This window comes from Rhinopithecus roxellana, chromosome 12, assembly GCF_007565055.1.
Source record: "Rhinopithecus roxellana isolate Shanxi Qingling chromosome 12, ASM756505v1, whole genome shotgun sequence".
Lineage (NCBI taxonomy): Eukaryota > Metazoa > Chordata > Mammalia > Primates > Cercopithecidae > Rhinopithecus > Rhinopithecus roxellana.
The window spans coordinates 83,083,714-83,099,947 of record NC_044560.1 but is presented as its reverse complement, the minus strand read 5'-3'; the positions used below and the strand labels follow the sequence as shown (position 1 = coordinate 83,099,947).

Genomic DNA, 16,234 nt, shown 5'->3' with positions numbered 1-16,234 from the left:
TTTTTTTTTGAGACGGAGTCTCGCTCTGTCAACCAGGCTGGAGTGCAGTGGCCGGATCTCAGCTCTGGGACTACAGGCGCCAGCCACCTCGCCCGGCTAGCTTTTTTGTACTTTTTAGTAGAGACGGGGTTTCACCGTGTTAGCCAGGATGATCTCGAACTCCTGACCTCGTGATCCGCCCGTCTCAGCCTCCCAAAGTGCTGGGATTACAGGCTTGAGCCACCGCGCCCGGCCCTTGTGGTTGTTTTATGGGTGCATATGTGTTTCAATTTATCAAAGTGTATATACTTTAAATATGTACAATTTATTGTGTCAGTTATATTTCAATAAAGCCGATGAAAAAAACTTTACAGCAGGTACAAGTTGGTACAACTCTTATTTCCACTGTTAAGCTACAAGTTTAAATACCTCCTTATTCTCTTCCCCCAAATCCAGTCTAGGGTCACTCCAAACCAAAGAAGACAATTTAGAACTTTGCAACAGGTTTTTATTTTTGCTTTATATCTATTACAGTGTTTGAAACCTAAAGAAATACATTTTCTCTTCAAATTTGGATGTGTATATAAATAACATTTGTCTGGACTCAGCACACTCAATGCCATGGTTTCTTGGCCTACGTATGCTCTGAAATCAAGCTGTGTCTGTCTACCCAGGGGCCCTGAGAACATGGAAAATAGAGTTTATAGTTATTAGAAAAATAAAAGCAAATGAATTTGCAAAGAAAAACCAGTGAGAAGGATTAGATTCATCTTCCAAGGGTCCATAGCTGGTAACTCAAGCCATTCTTGGGGGATATCCAGTCTCTTGAGTGGCTGGGACTCCATTACCCACTTTCCTTCTTTAATAGGTCAAAGGCAATTCCCACAAAAGCTGGCTAAAAAAGCCGACACCCAACTTCAGAGTCTGAGGGTTCATGAAGATGTGGACTTTTTTTTTTTTTTTTTTTTTTGAGACAGAGTCTCACCCTGTCACCCAGGCTGACGCAATCTTGGCTCACTGCAACCTCTGCCTCCTGGGTTCAAGAGATTCTCCTGCCTCAGCCTCCCGTGTAGCTGGGATCACAGGTGCCCACCATCACACCCGGCTAATTTTTTTTTTTTTTTTTTTTTTTTTTTAAGTAGGGATGGGGTTTCACTATGTTGGCCAGGCTGGTTTTGAACTCCTGACCTCAAGTGATCCACCTGCCTCGGCCTCCCAAAGTGCTAGGATTACAGGCATGAGCCACCATGCCCAGCTGAAGATGTGGATTTTTTTTTTTTTTTTTTTTTTTTTTTGAGACAGAGTCTCGCACTATCACCTGAGCTGAAATGCAGTTGCATAATCTTGGCTCACTGCAACCTCCACCTTCTGGGTTCAAGTGATTCTCCTGCCTCAGCCTCCCAAGTAGCTGGGATTACAGGCGTCTGCCACCACGCCCAGCTAATTTTTTGTATTTTTAGTAGAGACGAGGTTTCACTATGTTGCCAGGCTGGTCTCAAACTCCTGACCTTGTGATCCGCCCACCTCGGCCTCCCAAAGTGCTGGGATTACAGGCGTGTGCCATCGCGCTCGGCCAGATGTGGACTCTTTAAGGACATGCTCTGAGTCCGAGGTAGGATCTCTGAGAGCTTACTTCCTTCAGTGCCCCCCAGGACACGGCATATATAACAGTTACAAGAGAACAGGGCTGGGGTTCAGCAGCAGGGTTCAGGTATGAGCTTATGTGGACATCAGAAGTCAGGCTGGCCCAAAAGCAGCTAGGCAGGCCACTGAAGATATGCTACATAAACCTTTTCCCATGGTGTTCTGGGCCTAATATGTAATGCTGCCTCTTCTCTCACAGTCAGCTTAGGTTCTGCACGTAGCCCAGACCTGAAGCAAAGTGCCCTTGCAGAGAAAAAAGTAACAGCTTGAATTCACAGATTTGGTTGGTCTTGACCTCAAATTCTTCCTTTGCCACAGTCTAAATCAGGGTATGGGGCTAGAGGACAGATAATGAGAGACTGAATCATTTATGAAGGCCTTGGCCAAAGAGCAGCTAGTGCCCACTACATGGACCCCAGTAGGGCCAAATTCTCAACTTGTTGGCTTACCAAAAGAATGAAAAAGCTCAAACAGAAAACATACTGGACAAGGTTGGTCTAGAACATGCAATCCTAAATGGCTATGGAAGAAATTTATTCTGAGCAATATCTCAGTCTCACACTCACTAAAGGGTAGTTCTATCAGGGAGATGTTTACCATGGTTTAGTGCACCAAGCTCTGCACCGCTCCCCAGGCTGCCAGGGAGGCAGAGAGGTACATACATTCCTAATGCCCCAGCCAGCCTGTTCTCCCTACTGCGTCCCTGGATTACCTGCAAGGGCCTGGGGAAATTGGCTCCCTGTCTTCAGCTGAGAGTCTGGAATCTGAACCCTAGATGAATCCCCTGAAGAATGCTCAAGATGATGGATACCAAGCTGAGTGAGTCTAGGGGAAAAGAGAGGCCTGAACAAAAGAGCTGGGGCCTTCAAAGAGGTGTGTGGGAGGTGAGGTTAGTAGTGTCAGGCTTTCCTATCCTTTCCTTCTAGTTTGTTTGAAACAAGTACAACTTTAGGGTATGGGGGGAAGGCAGGTAGACATGAAAAAATGGAAATACAGTTCATTCTGCTAGACAGTTTTCATTTTAAACTGGTTTGGCTTGAGAAAAATAGAAAGTCTGTGCCTGAGAACCTTCTTTTCCTCTCCCTTATTTAAGTACAATAGCAGCTATAATCTGTGCAGCTCGGCTCCAAAAAACAGGGCTCCTGGAAGATGGCTTTCATGGCAGAGAGTTGATGGGGTAGATTAATGGGCTCTAGGTAAGGAGGAACACCAAGGGTGTCTGAAAACTGAGGTCAACACCTGCTCCCTGGGGGTGCCATTTGTATTCCCTGACCCATGTAACAAGACTGGCCAGCTGTGGGTGGAATCCATGTGGTTCTATCAGAAGGTTGCAGCCAACATCAAGGCCAGGCAGTCACTGGGGTCAGCTGGGATCTGAAGGCAGGCTTCTAAGACCAGAGACCCTGTTAATACTAAAGATGATGATTTGGGAGTGGGATGCCTGGAGGGGCTGGCACCGTTCAAAAAAGTATTTGAACATATTAGTCAAGAAAAGGGCTCCTTGTCTCTCCTAATCCATATCTAGATACCCCTAACCAGAGATCTTAAAAAGGATAGACCAGCCATATGCCAACATGCCAGGATTCCAAAAGCATGCCTCAACTAGTTAGGGTATTCCCTACAGCAGACTGGGGTAGGGGGGGCTCCATCCTGGCAATAACCAGAGAGCCTTAGCTCGCTTAGGCCAGGGTCTGGAATCTAGATGGAGACTGCCCACAAACAGTGGCTCTCAAGCCTGGGCTAAATAAATAATATTTTGCTTCATTACACGGCCAAAGGGGGAGATAGAAAAGATGGTACTACTGACTCTGTGGGCTGGAAGAACTTCACCTGTTGGTTGAAAGCGTTGATTAAAGGAAGATAACAGGAAAACCTGGTCTGGAGAAGACACAAACGTAAACTCCTAGAGGCCACTTTTCTCTGATGAGAAATCTAGCCTCACACTCTGTCCCCAGTAGACATTAGCCTTTGGAGCTGTTAGGGAAAACTGGCTTTAAGCAGCAGCCAGATGACCAAAAAAATTTTCCATCTGGTACAGGAGCTGGAGCTGAAGCCAAAGCAGATTTTGGAGGAATAGCTGGGCAAGCAGGATGTGTATGTCTTACACTAAGAATCTGGTCCCAATATCAGGGACTTAACTGTTACTTGAGATGTACAAAGTAGATCCTACTAAATAGTCCTTTGGATGAGAACAATGGGAGGAGGTTGGGTGGGGGAGGGCTTTTTTTTTTTTTTTTTTTTTTTTAGAGAATGGTTTTGTAATGGAGGTAGCAGGCCAAGTGAAAAAACGATTCTGCCCCCTGCCTTCCTGGGAGATTGGGAGTTGGCAGCCATCATTCCCAACCTGATAAGTGGCATGTGACTCACCAAGGTGGTACAACATGGGTGTGATTTTTCAGGGACAACTGCCAGCCCTAAACCATCCTCCTCAGAAAATGGCTTTGAAGTGGGACTGCAGCACTAGGAAAGGGAAAATTCAAGACTAATGGCCAGCAAAAGTACCTGAACTTTAGGTCTATAAGCAGAAGGGCGTGGATTTCACCTGAGCCAGAAGGAGATGTGTAGCAATAGAAGCAAGAATGGCATTGTTTCAGAGGAAGGAAAAGCAGAGCTTGGAGCTGGATGCCTCTTGACAAACCACAGTGGGGAGGTAGGGGTGGGGCAGACTGTGCCTTCAGCTCCACAGCTGGTCTACGCCAACTTCCTCTACTCCTATCCAAACAGGTGGGCTTTACTATCACATGTAATCCACCCAGAGGCACAGGCAAGCCACTGAGGCAATGCACTACTGTAATTCAAATAGAAAGAAAAGGCATCTGTATTATAATTGTCACAAGGAAGGGAAAACCTAAACCAGGAACAAGGATCCCAAACAGGGAAGATAAGCAATAGCTCTTAAGAAAAAAAAAAAAAAAAAAAAAAAAAAAAAAAAAGCAAGCTACTAAGTTTCAGTGATAATAGATAATAGGAGAGGCAGCCATGGGTGATCGGTTATGTGGACAATGGCCACTGAGATTGAATTTGACAAGGCAAACTGCTTCTGAGTTTCCTGGTACAAGCAGGATGTTCAGCAGTAAGGACAGAGTAGCAGACTTCACCTGGCCCTGAGGCCATCCTTGCTCCCTTCAGGTCCTGGGACAATCAGGCCGTGTTGACCTGCTTTATGAAGGTTCCAGAGTTGAAGGTTGGTCCCAGGTGGTGGTCCAGAATCCAAGCAGAGAGGAAAAGGACCAAGCTCAGGCCTCCTGAGCGAGGAAGCATCCACATCTCTTTTTGATCTTCCTCACAGTATCCTACTTACAAAAATGACAGACAGTTCTTCCTCTTGAGACCAATTAAGATTGACCTACCTAATATATAGAATATAAAAAAATACAGAACTTTTTGACATTCTCTCCTTTAGAAGTAAAATATACATGATCCAACTATGGAAGAGGAAGAAGAAGAAAAGGCCAAAAGCAGGGATCCCTGACTATCCCAATACATGACACTCTCACTCCAACCTCCTCTGCAGCTTACAGGTCACCAGAGCAGGGACTTTCTCCTCAGGAGAGAGGAAGGACCACAGCCCCCTATCTCAAGCTTAGGAGAAAATACAGCCACCTCAGAGGTTCTCTAAACCCCGAGTGGGAATTTTCAAGTAAACAAATGAAGTTGGGTCGCACCATTTGGAAGGTGAGTAGGAAATATGGGATCAGTAGCTATACGTGGGAAGCCCTATCTGAAGGCCTGTGCTCCTCCCCTGCACTCCCACTGGTGTACTTGAGACACTCCAGGAGAGTGAGGAGGATCTCCCAAACTAAAGAGGTCTGGGCAAAGAGTCAGAGGGAGGGAGGGACCTTTGTTTCATGGTAGCCTCCCCATCAGTCTAGTCTAGTCCCAGGCAATGCAGGCAGCTGGGTTTACTAAAACCAGGAACTCGTGGCTCTTGGGAAGAGCAATCTTAATACAAGAAAAATGTGCAAAAGAAAAAATTAAATAACTCAATCCAAGCGTACAAGATTAATATTCTGTCAGAGCAAGAACACTTTGTTTTGGGTTTCTCCCTTCCCCTCCCACCTCCCACCTCTGGAATATACCGTCTGCTCAAGTACCCAAGATAAGAGTTACACAGATCAGGGCAGAGGACTGGGAAGAATGAAAAAAGATAAAGGGAAGGAAGTCACCACTGAAGAAAAAAAGAAAAAAAATAAAAATAAAAAAAGGTGCAAATTGATTACCTTAGTCCTCCTTTGTCTACCCCTGGGCTCCTGGGTTAAAGACATGTGTGCAGCCAAAATATAGTGTAAGGAAGAAAAACCCAACACGTCCCCTTCTTGTCACAAAACCCAAAGGTGAGCCTCAGATGGTTCTGTCTGTCCAGAGGGTGCTCCCTCCAGGGAAGGGGGTGGAGCAGGTCAAGAGCACAGTCTCCAGGGCAGCAGAGGTGTGTGGTGGCTGATGGTGGGGACACTGGTTTCCCGCCCACCAGGGGCTGCTCTTCCGCTGGCTGGTGGTGCTTCCCATCCCCTCCCCTCCCCGGAGGCAGATATTATAGCTGGAAGCCCTCCATGGGGGCCTCAGGCTGCTGGAAGATGAACTGCTGTTGCGTTTCATCCACTTGGGGAGCCAGGCTGCTATCATCGTCTTCTACACCAAAGTAGTGCTCAATGAGGTCGAAGGCCTTCTGGTAGATTTCTTGGTTCTCATGGCTCTGGAGAAACTCAATTTTATCCAAGCCTACAATAGTAAGAAGGAAGGAGAGGGAAGTGTGAGTGCTTTTCTATGGGCAGGTGAAACATTTACCTATTTTTCCTTCCATGAGGTATGTTAGTGCTTACAAACACAAGTCATATGATCAGATCACTCTTGGACCTGAAAGAGGAGAGTTAAGATTTCTTCCCAAAACTACAGAATCCCAAAGGAAAGAGACCAAAATGTCAGTTACAGAGATTCTAGTCCTGATTCTGCTTTAAACTAGGTACATGACCTGGGCAAATCATCAGCCTCTCACCGATGAGTGATGAGTCAATCCAGCACTCTTATCAGAAAGAGAACTTATCTATCGCTCCTTAGAAGGAGAAGAAACTGGTGGGAGACAACTCTGAACTCAAAAGATGAGCCAAATCGAAATCCTAACTGTACCCCAGCTACTCAGTTCATCCCCGTTATACTCATGGTAACATCTGAAACCCTGTGATGGTTAAACTTGGCTAGGGCAGGAGCTCTTAACTGTTCTGGAGACACAGACGTCAGTCTCATGGAAGCTATGGATGCTCCCCAACCCACACTCTGCCATCACCAACATATGTATACCATGTTGGAGGCCTATAGTCTCAGGTTCTGACCTAGATTGAGGAGAGGGCACATACCATAGGCTTCTTCTATGAGGCCACAATAGGGATTGACCCCTGAGCCACTGCGCTTGCCCTCTTGCTCTCCAAGCCGCAGGATGTTCTCCAGTCCATTGAGGGCCACTTGCACAATCTTCGAATCCATCACAGTCAGCAAATCACATAGGGGTTTGATGCAGCCCAGTGAGACCAGGTACCTAGGGGCCAGAGACCAGGCAAGTTCTAAACTAGCACAGGACAAATGAAGTGCTGGGCAGGTACTCTGCACTCTCAGCAACTCACTCTTACTAATTTATTTTTTATTTTTATTTTTATTTTTTTTGAGACGGAGTCTCGCTCTGTCCCCCTGGCTGGAGTGCAGTGGCGCGATCTCGGCTCACTGCAAGCTCCGCCTCCTGGGTTCATGCCATTCTTCTGCCTCAGCCTCCTGAGTAGCTGGGACTACAGGCGCCCGCCACCGCGCCCGGCTAATTTTTTGTATTTTTAGTAGAGACGGGGTTTCACCGTGGTCTCGATCTCCTGACCTTGTGATCCGCCCACCTCGGCCTCCCAAAGTGCTGGGATTACAGGCGTGAGACACCGCGCCCGGCCTTATTTTTTTTATTTTTAAGAATTGTGCAACACCTCATTCCACGCCAGAGAATGAGAGTCTTCCCCAACTAAGTCTTTTTTTTTTTTTGAGACGGTCTTGCTCTGTCACCCAGGCTGGGGTGCAGTGGTGCGATCCCAGGGCACTGCAGCATCAAACTCCTGGGCTCAAGTGATCCTCCTGCCTCAGCCTCCCAAACAGCTGTGACTACAGGTGTGTGCCACCATTCTCAGCTAATTTTATTTTTTATTTTTTGTAGAGACAAAGTCTCATTATGTTGCCCAGGCTGGTCTCAAATTGCTAGTCTCAAGTGATCCTCCCACCTTGGCCTCCCAAAGTGCTGGGATTATAGGTGTGAGCCACTGCTCTTACTGAGCCTTGATAACTGCTTATCCTTTCTCTATCTCTCTACCTTCCTGTTGATATTGGTCTAGTTCATTTCACATGTGGATGCTACCAAACATTCCTTCTCCTTGCCTCTAATGTCTCCTTAGCTGCAACATTACCCCTCTGAACATATCACTTCCCTGCTTAAAATTTTTCACAGGCTCCCTATTTCCCTGAATTCCGAATTCTGTGGCACAACAATACCATAATACCACAAGCCCAGCCCAGCCTGGATGCCCTGCAATCTGGCTCCCAGTTCTTTTCTAGCTCTGCCTCCCATTATTCCCTTCCAAGGACAATACATTCTAGTCACACTTGTAAAGGTCTCCAGGTTTCTGATTCTTGTATCTTTATTTATGCTTTTCCCTAAGAGGCCTTTTACAATCCCATATTTATCCTTCAAAGCTTAACTCAACAGCTATCTCTTTTCCCGTAAGGCTTTACATATACTGACTATGCTCCCCTTAACAGGCAACAGGTGAAGGGCAAGACACCTATCTATTCCCACCACTTTCCACTAATGTTCAGATAATGGAAACTAAAATAAAAGAGTACACAGGCCTGGTGCTTCATGCTTGTAATCTCAGCACTTTGGGAAGCCGAGGTGGGAGCATCACCTGAGGTCAGGAGTTCAAAACCAGTCTGCTAACATGGTGAAACCCCGTGTCTACTAAAAATACAAACAATTGGCCGGGCGTGGTGGCACGCGCCTGTAATCCCAGCTACTCAGGAGGCTAAAGCGGAAGAATCGCTTGAACCTGGGAGGCAGAGGTTGCAATCTCAAAAAGAGTACACATACACAAAATAGCCTTCTATTAGCTTCTTTCAAGTCTCATACCCCAAATTAATTTCCCAAAGAAGCTGCTTTTTTGTTTGAGACAGGACCTTGCTCTGTGGCAAAGGCTGGAGTATAGTGGCATAATCACAGCTTATTACAGCTGTGACCTCTTGGGCTCAGGTGATCCTCCTGCTTCAGCCTACTGAGTAGCTGCGGCCATAGGCACACACCAACCTGCTAATTTTTACATTTTTGTACACAAGGTGTCCCTATGTTGCCCAGGCTAGTCTTGAACTCCTGAGTTTAAAGGATCCTCCTGCTTCAGCTTCCGAAGGTGCTGGGATAACAGACATGAGCCATCACACCAGCTTGCTTGTTGGTTTTTTTTTTTTTTTGACACACTCTGGCTCTGTCACTCAGGCTGGAGTGCAGTGGTACAATCACAGTTCACTGCAGCCTTGACCTTCCAGGCTCAAGCCATCCTCCCATCTCAGCTGGACTACAGGCACATGCCACCATGCCCAGCTAATTTTTGTATCTTTTGTAGAGACAGAGTCTTCTTATGTTGGCCAGGCTGAAGAAACTGTTTTGAGTGAGCCACAGCACGGTTCCCCTTCATTTGTAGAAATAATTGAGAACTACATAGATTTCAGTTCTCTGTTGGATAGGAAAAGGTAGAGAAAAGATGGATACCCATGTCATGTTTCTCTTCTCCAGAAGGGAAAACTGGTCCCTCGAATAGATTCCCACATGGCTTACATGGAATCCATTCCAGATTCTAGTGACACTGTAGCAGTTTACCAGTAAAATTCTATTACATCGATGGCCGGGCGTGGTGGCTCAAGCCTGTAATCCCAGCACTTTGGGAGGCCGAGACGGGCGGATCACGAGGTCAGGAGATTGAGACCATCCTGGCTAACATGGTGAAACCCCGTCTCTACTAAAAAATACAAAAAACTAGCCGGGCGAGGTGGCGGGTCCCTGTAGTCCCAGCTACTCCGGAGGCTGAGGCAGGAGAATGGCGTGAACCCGGGAGGCGGAGCTTGCAGTGAGCTGGGATCCGGCCACTGCACTCCAGCCCGGGCGACAGAGCAAGACTTCGTCTCAAAAAAAAAAAAAAAAAAAAAAAAAATCCATTACATCGAGACTAGGGGGCAGACCTGTCTGAGCAAGAGCAGTTTATAGGTCACCTATAAACCAGGAGCAAACAGGGAGAGCATCCATATCATTCAAGACAATGGGAAAGGAATGTAATACCTGATCTGCTCAGGGGTTCCTCCTGATGTGGCATTGGTGATGGCCCAGGCTGCCTCTTTCCTTGTACGAAACTCTGCTTTCTGAAGGATTTCGATCAACACAGGGAAGATATTTGCATCTATAACAGCCTGAGAGAGGATTGAGGGGAGGCAGATGGAAAGAAAAGGTCATTTCAGGATGATAAATAAATCTAGTCCCCAAATCAGCTAAGACTTAGTCATCTTCCCCATTCTGGGAGTTTTCTTTTGTTCTTCCTATATAGGTGACAGGCTACTACAGAAGAACCCAGTTTTGGTTACCCAGCTTCTTTGACCAATAGTACACACTGACTCCAATTTCTTTCTCTTTTTTTTTTTTTTTCTGAGACAGTCTTGCTCTGTCGCCCAGGCTGGAGTGCAGTGGCACGATCTCGGCTCACTATAAGCTCTGCCTGCCGGGTTCACGCCATTGTCCTGCCTCAGCCCCCCGACTAGGTGGGACTACAGGCACCCGCCACCACGCCTGGCTAATTTTTTTTTTTTTTGTATTTTCAGAGACAGGGTTTCACCATGTTAGCCAGGATGGTCTCGATCTCCTGACCTCATGATCCGCCCGCCTCGGCCTCCCAAAGTGCTGGAATTACAGGCATGAGCCACTGTGCCTGGCCCCTCTTTTTTTTTGGAGACAGTCTCGCTCTGTTCCCCAGGCTAGAGTACAGTGGCGAGATCTCAGCTCACTGCAACTTTTGCCTCCCGGGTTCAAGCGATTCTTCTGCCTCAGCCTCCCGAATAGCTGAGATTACAGGTGCCCACCACCACACCCGTCTAATTTTTGTATTTTTAGTAGAGATGTGATTTCACCATGTTGGCCAGGCTGGTCTCAAACTCCTGACCTCACAATCCGCCCGCCTCGGCCTCCCAAAGTGCTGGGACTACAGGCATGAGCCAACATGCCTGGCCAATTTTTAAAGGGAAACAAATTCTTTCTTCTGAAAGCAAATATTCCAGCAACCTCCCATGTTCCTATGACTTCCCATGCCCCTTGACTTCCCTGCCTGTTTTACCTGTATTTGAGCCCTGTTGCCAGCAGTAATATTTGAAATAGTCCAGCACGCTTCCTTTCGGATTGACTCCTTGGGACTGCTCAACAAGTGGAGAAGGCAGGGTAGGGCTGAACAGTTAAGAATGACCTAGAACACCAAAAGCATAGGAAACAAAAGAAAAATTAGATAAACTGTTTTTAATTTTTTAAAATGTTTTTCTTTCCTTTTTTTTTTTTTTTTTTTTGGAGACACAGTCTTGCCCTGACGCCCAGGCTGGAGTGCAGTGGCACAATCTCGGCTCACTGCAACCTCCGCCTCCCAGGTTCAAGCGATTCTCCAGCCTTAGCCTCCCGAGATGCTGGGATTACAGACGCCCACCACCACGCCTGGCTAATTTTTGTATTTTTAGTAGAGATGGGGTTTCATCATGTTGGCCAAGCTGGTCTCAAGCTCCTGACTTCGGGTGATCTGCCTGCCTCGGCCTCCCAAAGGGTTGGGATTACAGGCGTCAGTCACTGTGCCTGGCCTAATTTTTTTTCTTGAAACAGGGTCTCGCTCTGTTGCCCAGGCTGGAGTGCAGTGGCATGATCACAGCTTACTGCAGCCTTGACCTCCCAGTCTCAAACAATCCTCCTACTTCAGCCTCTTGAGTAGCTGGGGACTCCTGAGTAGCAGGGTGCCACCGCACCCTGCTAATTAAAAAAAAAAAATTTTTTTTTTTTTTTGTAGAGACAGGGTCTTCCCATGTTGTAGGGCTGGTCTCAAACTTCCAAGCTCAAGCGATCCTCCTGCCTCAGCCTCCCAAAGTGCTGGAATTACAGGCGTGAGCCACCGCACCTGGCCCAGGTAAACTGGACTTAATCAAAATAAAAAACTTTTGTGCATCAAGACATTGGAGTAAGCTGGGCACAGTGGTATGCTCCTGCAGTCCCAGCTACTCAGGAGGCTGAGGCAGTAGGATCACCTCAGCACAAGTGTTCAAGGCCAGCCGGGGCAACACAGTGATACCCTCTAAAAAAAAATTTAAAAAGAAAAGAAAGTTGGTCTGGGTGAGGTGGCTTCATGCCTGTAATCCCACCACTTTGAGAAGCCAAAGTGGGAGGACTGCTTAAGCCCAGTAGTTCAAGACCAGCCTGGGCAACATGGTAAAACCCTGTCTCTCCAAAAAAACCAATTCAAAAAATTAGCTAGGCGTGATGGTGCATGCCTATAGTACCAGCTACTTGGGAGGCTGAGGTGGTAGGATTGCTTTGAGCTCAGGAGGCAGAGGTTGTAGTGAGCCGAGATGGCATCATTGCACTCTAGCCCGGTTGACAAAGAGAGACTCTGTCTCAATTTTTAAAAATTAAATAAATTAAAAAGTTTATTTTTTAAAGACACCGAAGTTAAAAAACCACAGAACAAGAGAAAATATTTGCAAAACATGTATCTGATAAGAGATTAATATCCAGAACATATGAAGAACTCCCAAAATTGAACAACCAGAAAACTCAACAACCCAATTAAAACACGAGCAAAAGACTTGAATAGACATGTGTCCAAAAAACCAAAAAAAGAAACAACAAAAAAAACACAGATGGCCAATAAGCATATGAAAAGATGCTCAACATTACTAATCATTAGAAAAATGCAAATAAAAACCACATTGAAATATCACTTCACACCCTTTAGGGTGGGTATTGTAAAAACAAAAAAAAAAAAAAAAAAAGAAAGAAAAACGGAAAATAACAACCACTGGCAAGGCTGTGGGGAAGCTGGAACATGATGCATTGTTGGTGGGAATGTAAGATGGCATAGTAGCTGTGCAAAACAGTATGGTGGCCCCTCAAAAAAATTAAGCATAAAATTAGAACATGATCCAGCAATTCCATAATGGGTATATACCCAAAAGGACTGAAAACAGGGACTTGAACAAATATTTGTACACCAATGTTCATAGCAGCATTATTCACAATAGCCAAAAGGTGGAAACAACCGAAATGTCTATAGATGAATGAACGGATAAATAAAATATGGTATATACACACAGTGGAATATCATTCAGCCTTACAAAGGAGTTCTGATACATGCTATGACATGGATGAATCTTAAAAGATACTAGGCTAAGTGAAATAAACCAGACGAGAAAGAATAAACACTGTATGATTCTACTTACATGAGGTACTTAGAGCACTCAAACTCACAGAGGCAGAAAATAGAATGGTGTTTACTAGGCACTGAGGGGAAGGGAGAATGGGGAGTTACTGTTTAATGTGTACAGAGTTTCAGTTTGAGATGATAAAAAAAAATTCTGTAGCTGGCTAGTGGTGATGACAGAGAAACAACGTGAATGTACTTTATGCCAATGAATGGTTAAAATGGTAAAATTTATGTTGTATTTTAAAGTACATACATATACATATACAAAGTAACCCAGAAAATGAGTATGTGGGTTTGAGTGTTTGAGTGAGACTACTCACCTGTAAAAAACCTGTCCAGAATCCCACATAATTATGCCAGCTACTCAAAACCCAAAGAATACCCAAATCTCTAGCCTTTGAGCAGGGGAACCTTGTTTACTATGCCCTCACCAGAGGGGCTATTTACAAAAGATTAATCCAAGGTCCACGATATCCATGACCCTAAAGATCTAGGAAGTAGGGGTGGAGTTCCATAGCTTTCAGTATCTCAGAGGGACCATGACTCAAACTTAACTACCTCACAATGTCCCAGGTGGTAAGCCCAATTATTCCATTTAGTTTTCCTTCACCCATTCGATGATGATTTATTCCCACTTTATGGAAGAAAAGAAGGAACCAAGTTTCCCATGACTGCTTAGAGAGTGACAGAGCTGGAACTTTTCACTCAAGCCCACACTTTCTTTCTTAGACCATAGTGCCTCCCATCAGGACCATAGCCCTTTGCAGGAAAGGCTTTTGTCCACAGACATCTCTCCACAAGCTCTTCCATAGCTGGTCTAAGATCCTGCACCCTCCTCTTTCTTACCTGGGTCTGGATGTCATCCCCAGTGACGATGTTACCCACGGCTCTCAGGGCAGGAGAAGCCACTTTGTAATCATTGTGCCTACAGAGGAGGGAGATGTGATCAGCAGAAGGCCAGCACACCATCTTCGGCCCTGCTGACTCTTATCTCTTTAGTCTGAGCCCAGAGAAGCTTAAGAAACCTGTACCCTCTTTTTTCTTTTTTTTTTTTCTTTGAGATGGAGTCTTGCCCTGTCGCCCAGGCTGGAGTGCAATGGAGTGATCTCGGCTCACTGCAACCTCCGCCTCCCAGGTTCAAACGATTCTCCTGCCTCAACCTCCCGAGTAGCTGGGATTACAGGTGCCTGCCAGCACGCCTAGCTAATTTTTGTATTTTTAGTAGACACAAGGTTTCACCATGTTGGTCAGGCTGGTCTCGAACTGACCTCATGATCCGCCCGCCTTGGCCTCCCAAAGTGCTGGGATTATAAGTGTGAGCCACCGTGCCTAGCCAGAACCTGTACCCCTTCTAAGACCACTCACATCAGCAGCTCTACCAATCTCCGGCAGACTCCAGAGTCTATGACTGCCTGGATCTTCTCATTGGGTCCATCAGACAGATAAGAAAGGGCCCAGCAAGCATCTGCCAGCAAGTCTGAGTCGCTGCTGAAGAGTAGGCGAGACAGTACAGGCAAACAAGGAGAGACCTGTGGGAAGCGGAGTGAGAAAGAGTCATAGCGGGACAACACTGTATCAGCTCTATCATGAACCCTAACACTGCAACCACCCCCGCTCCCAACACACACAAAGTAATTCCAGACCCTAGGGATTGCTACTACGTTAAACATTTAGATCTACCTTTTCACTTTACTATCCAGGCACACAAGATCATCTACTTCATTAACAATTGCTTCTTTCAGTTTCCCATGATTTGAGACTCCAAGGAGTATCCCAAAGACTTAAAAACTCCATATGAAGGAACCTGATGTCACTCGGGGTCTAGTAAGTAGCTCTCTCACCTTTGCAAACTCTGGGGGTGGGTTCTTCCCTCGGCAGAGATTTGACAGGGCCCAGACAGCATTCCGTGTCATTGTCAGTCGTGTGGACTTGGTAAGGAGTCTGAAGGAAACAGCAAAGCCAGATCCTGAGCACTAAGGCCTTGGCATAGGGCTGTTGCCAATGAACCCAGAGACAAATCCAATCAGACCTCTCAGACTCTAGCAGCCTGTTTCTTCCTACTCATAGACCTAAGTTAACAGAGCTGGTATTAGTCAGGAGGCCAACCTCTATACAGAGTATTCATTTCAGGACCAGCTGTAGCTACTTAATACCATAGATAATAGGGACAAAACAGAGGGCTAGATCTCGAGTAAGCCTATAAAGCTTCTAAGGTAGGATATATTGTGCCCATAACCCTGGCCACAAGTCCAGGACAAGGAATGGTGTTCCCTGAAAATAAAAGCTAAAAGTCTAAGAAATAAAAGCTATAGGTCTACTGTGAGAGTTTTAGCCACACAGTATGGAATAATTTTCTGTGAAGGGTCCAAGAAAGAGATAGTGGTAGGCTATGAGACTGTGGTCTCTGAAGAACAGTTCATTCATCTGTTTTGGTTTAGACATAGTTTACTCTAAGGGCATGGAGGGAAGGATGGGAGAGGGATACAATGACGCTTCATGGGGTCTTTGATCTATAATTTACAACAGAGCCGTCCGATGTATGTATGCATGACCTCATAGCAAATCAATGCATTTTGTAGAGAAGGTTGGATTTTTCCAGATGGGCTAGTCCTGCCTCTCTCCCCTGGCTCAACAATGAGGAGGATATGAGGGTACGACTAACATGAGGTTATGCAGTGCCATGAAGTGAGGAACAACATCCTTCTTGGCAGATGGGTGGCACAATCTTTTTTTTTTTTTTTTCACTCTGTTGCCCAGGCTGAAGTACAATGGTATGATCACAGTTCACTGTAGCCTTCATCTCCCTGGGCTCAGGTGATCCTCCCTGCCTCAGCCTCCCAAGTAGCTGGGTCTACAGGTGCATGCCACCACACCTGGCTAACTTTTTGTATTTTTTGTAGAGTTGGGGTTTCAACATGTTGCCCAGGCTGGTTTTGAACTCTGGGCTCAAGGGATGCACCTGCTCTGGTCTACCAAAGTGCTGGGATTATAGGCATAAGCCACCATGCCCGGCCACAACCTTCTCAATCTCCAAAGATACCTATCTTTTACTTTGGCAATCAGAATGCATTTTTATAGTTTTTGTACTTACCTATCATCTTAAGGAA

The 16,234-nt window shown here is 45.9% G+C and overlaps 1 protein-coding gene across 2 annotated transcripts in view; it reads right to left on the bottom strand.

Annotated features, from left to right (window-relative positions):
• Positions 1-470: 470 nt before the first annotated feature.
• KPNA6 (karyopherin subunit alpha 6) overlaps positions 471-16,234 on the bottom strand; it is a 71,639-nt gene continuing 55,875 nt past the window's right edge. For both annotated transcript variants that reach the window (XM_010353893.2, XM_030942792.1), the window contains exons 8-14: positions 14,969-15,068; positions 14,493-14,656; positions 13,974-14,052; positions 11,010-11,135; positions 9,968-10,095; positions 6,975-7,153; positions 471-6,342 (exon numbers count right to left, since the gene is read on the bottom strand). In XM_010353893.2, coding sequence (XP_010352195.1) covers positions 6,155-6,342; positions 6,975-7,153; positions 9,968-10,095; positions 11,010-11,135; positions 13,974-14,052; positions 14,493-14,656; positions 14,969-15,068 — 964 coding nt within the window. In that variant the 3' untranslated portion in view covers positions 471-6,154. The remainder of the gene's footprint in view (positions 6,343-6,974; positions 7,154-9,967; positions 10,096-11,009; positions 11,136-13,973; positions 14,053-14,492; positions 14,657-14,968; positions 15,069-16,234) is intronic.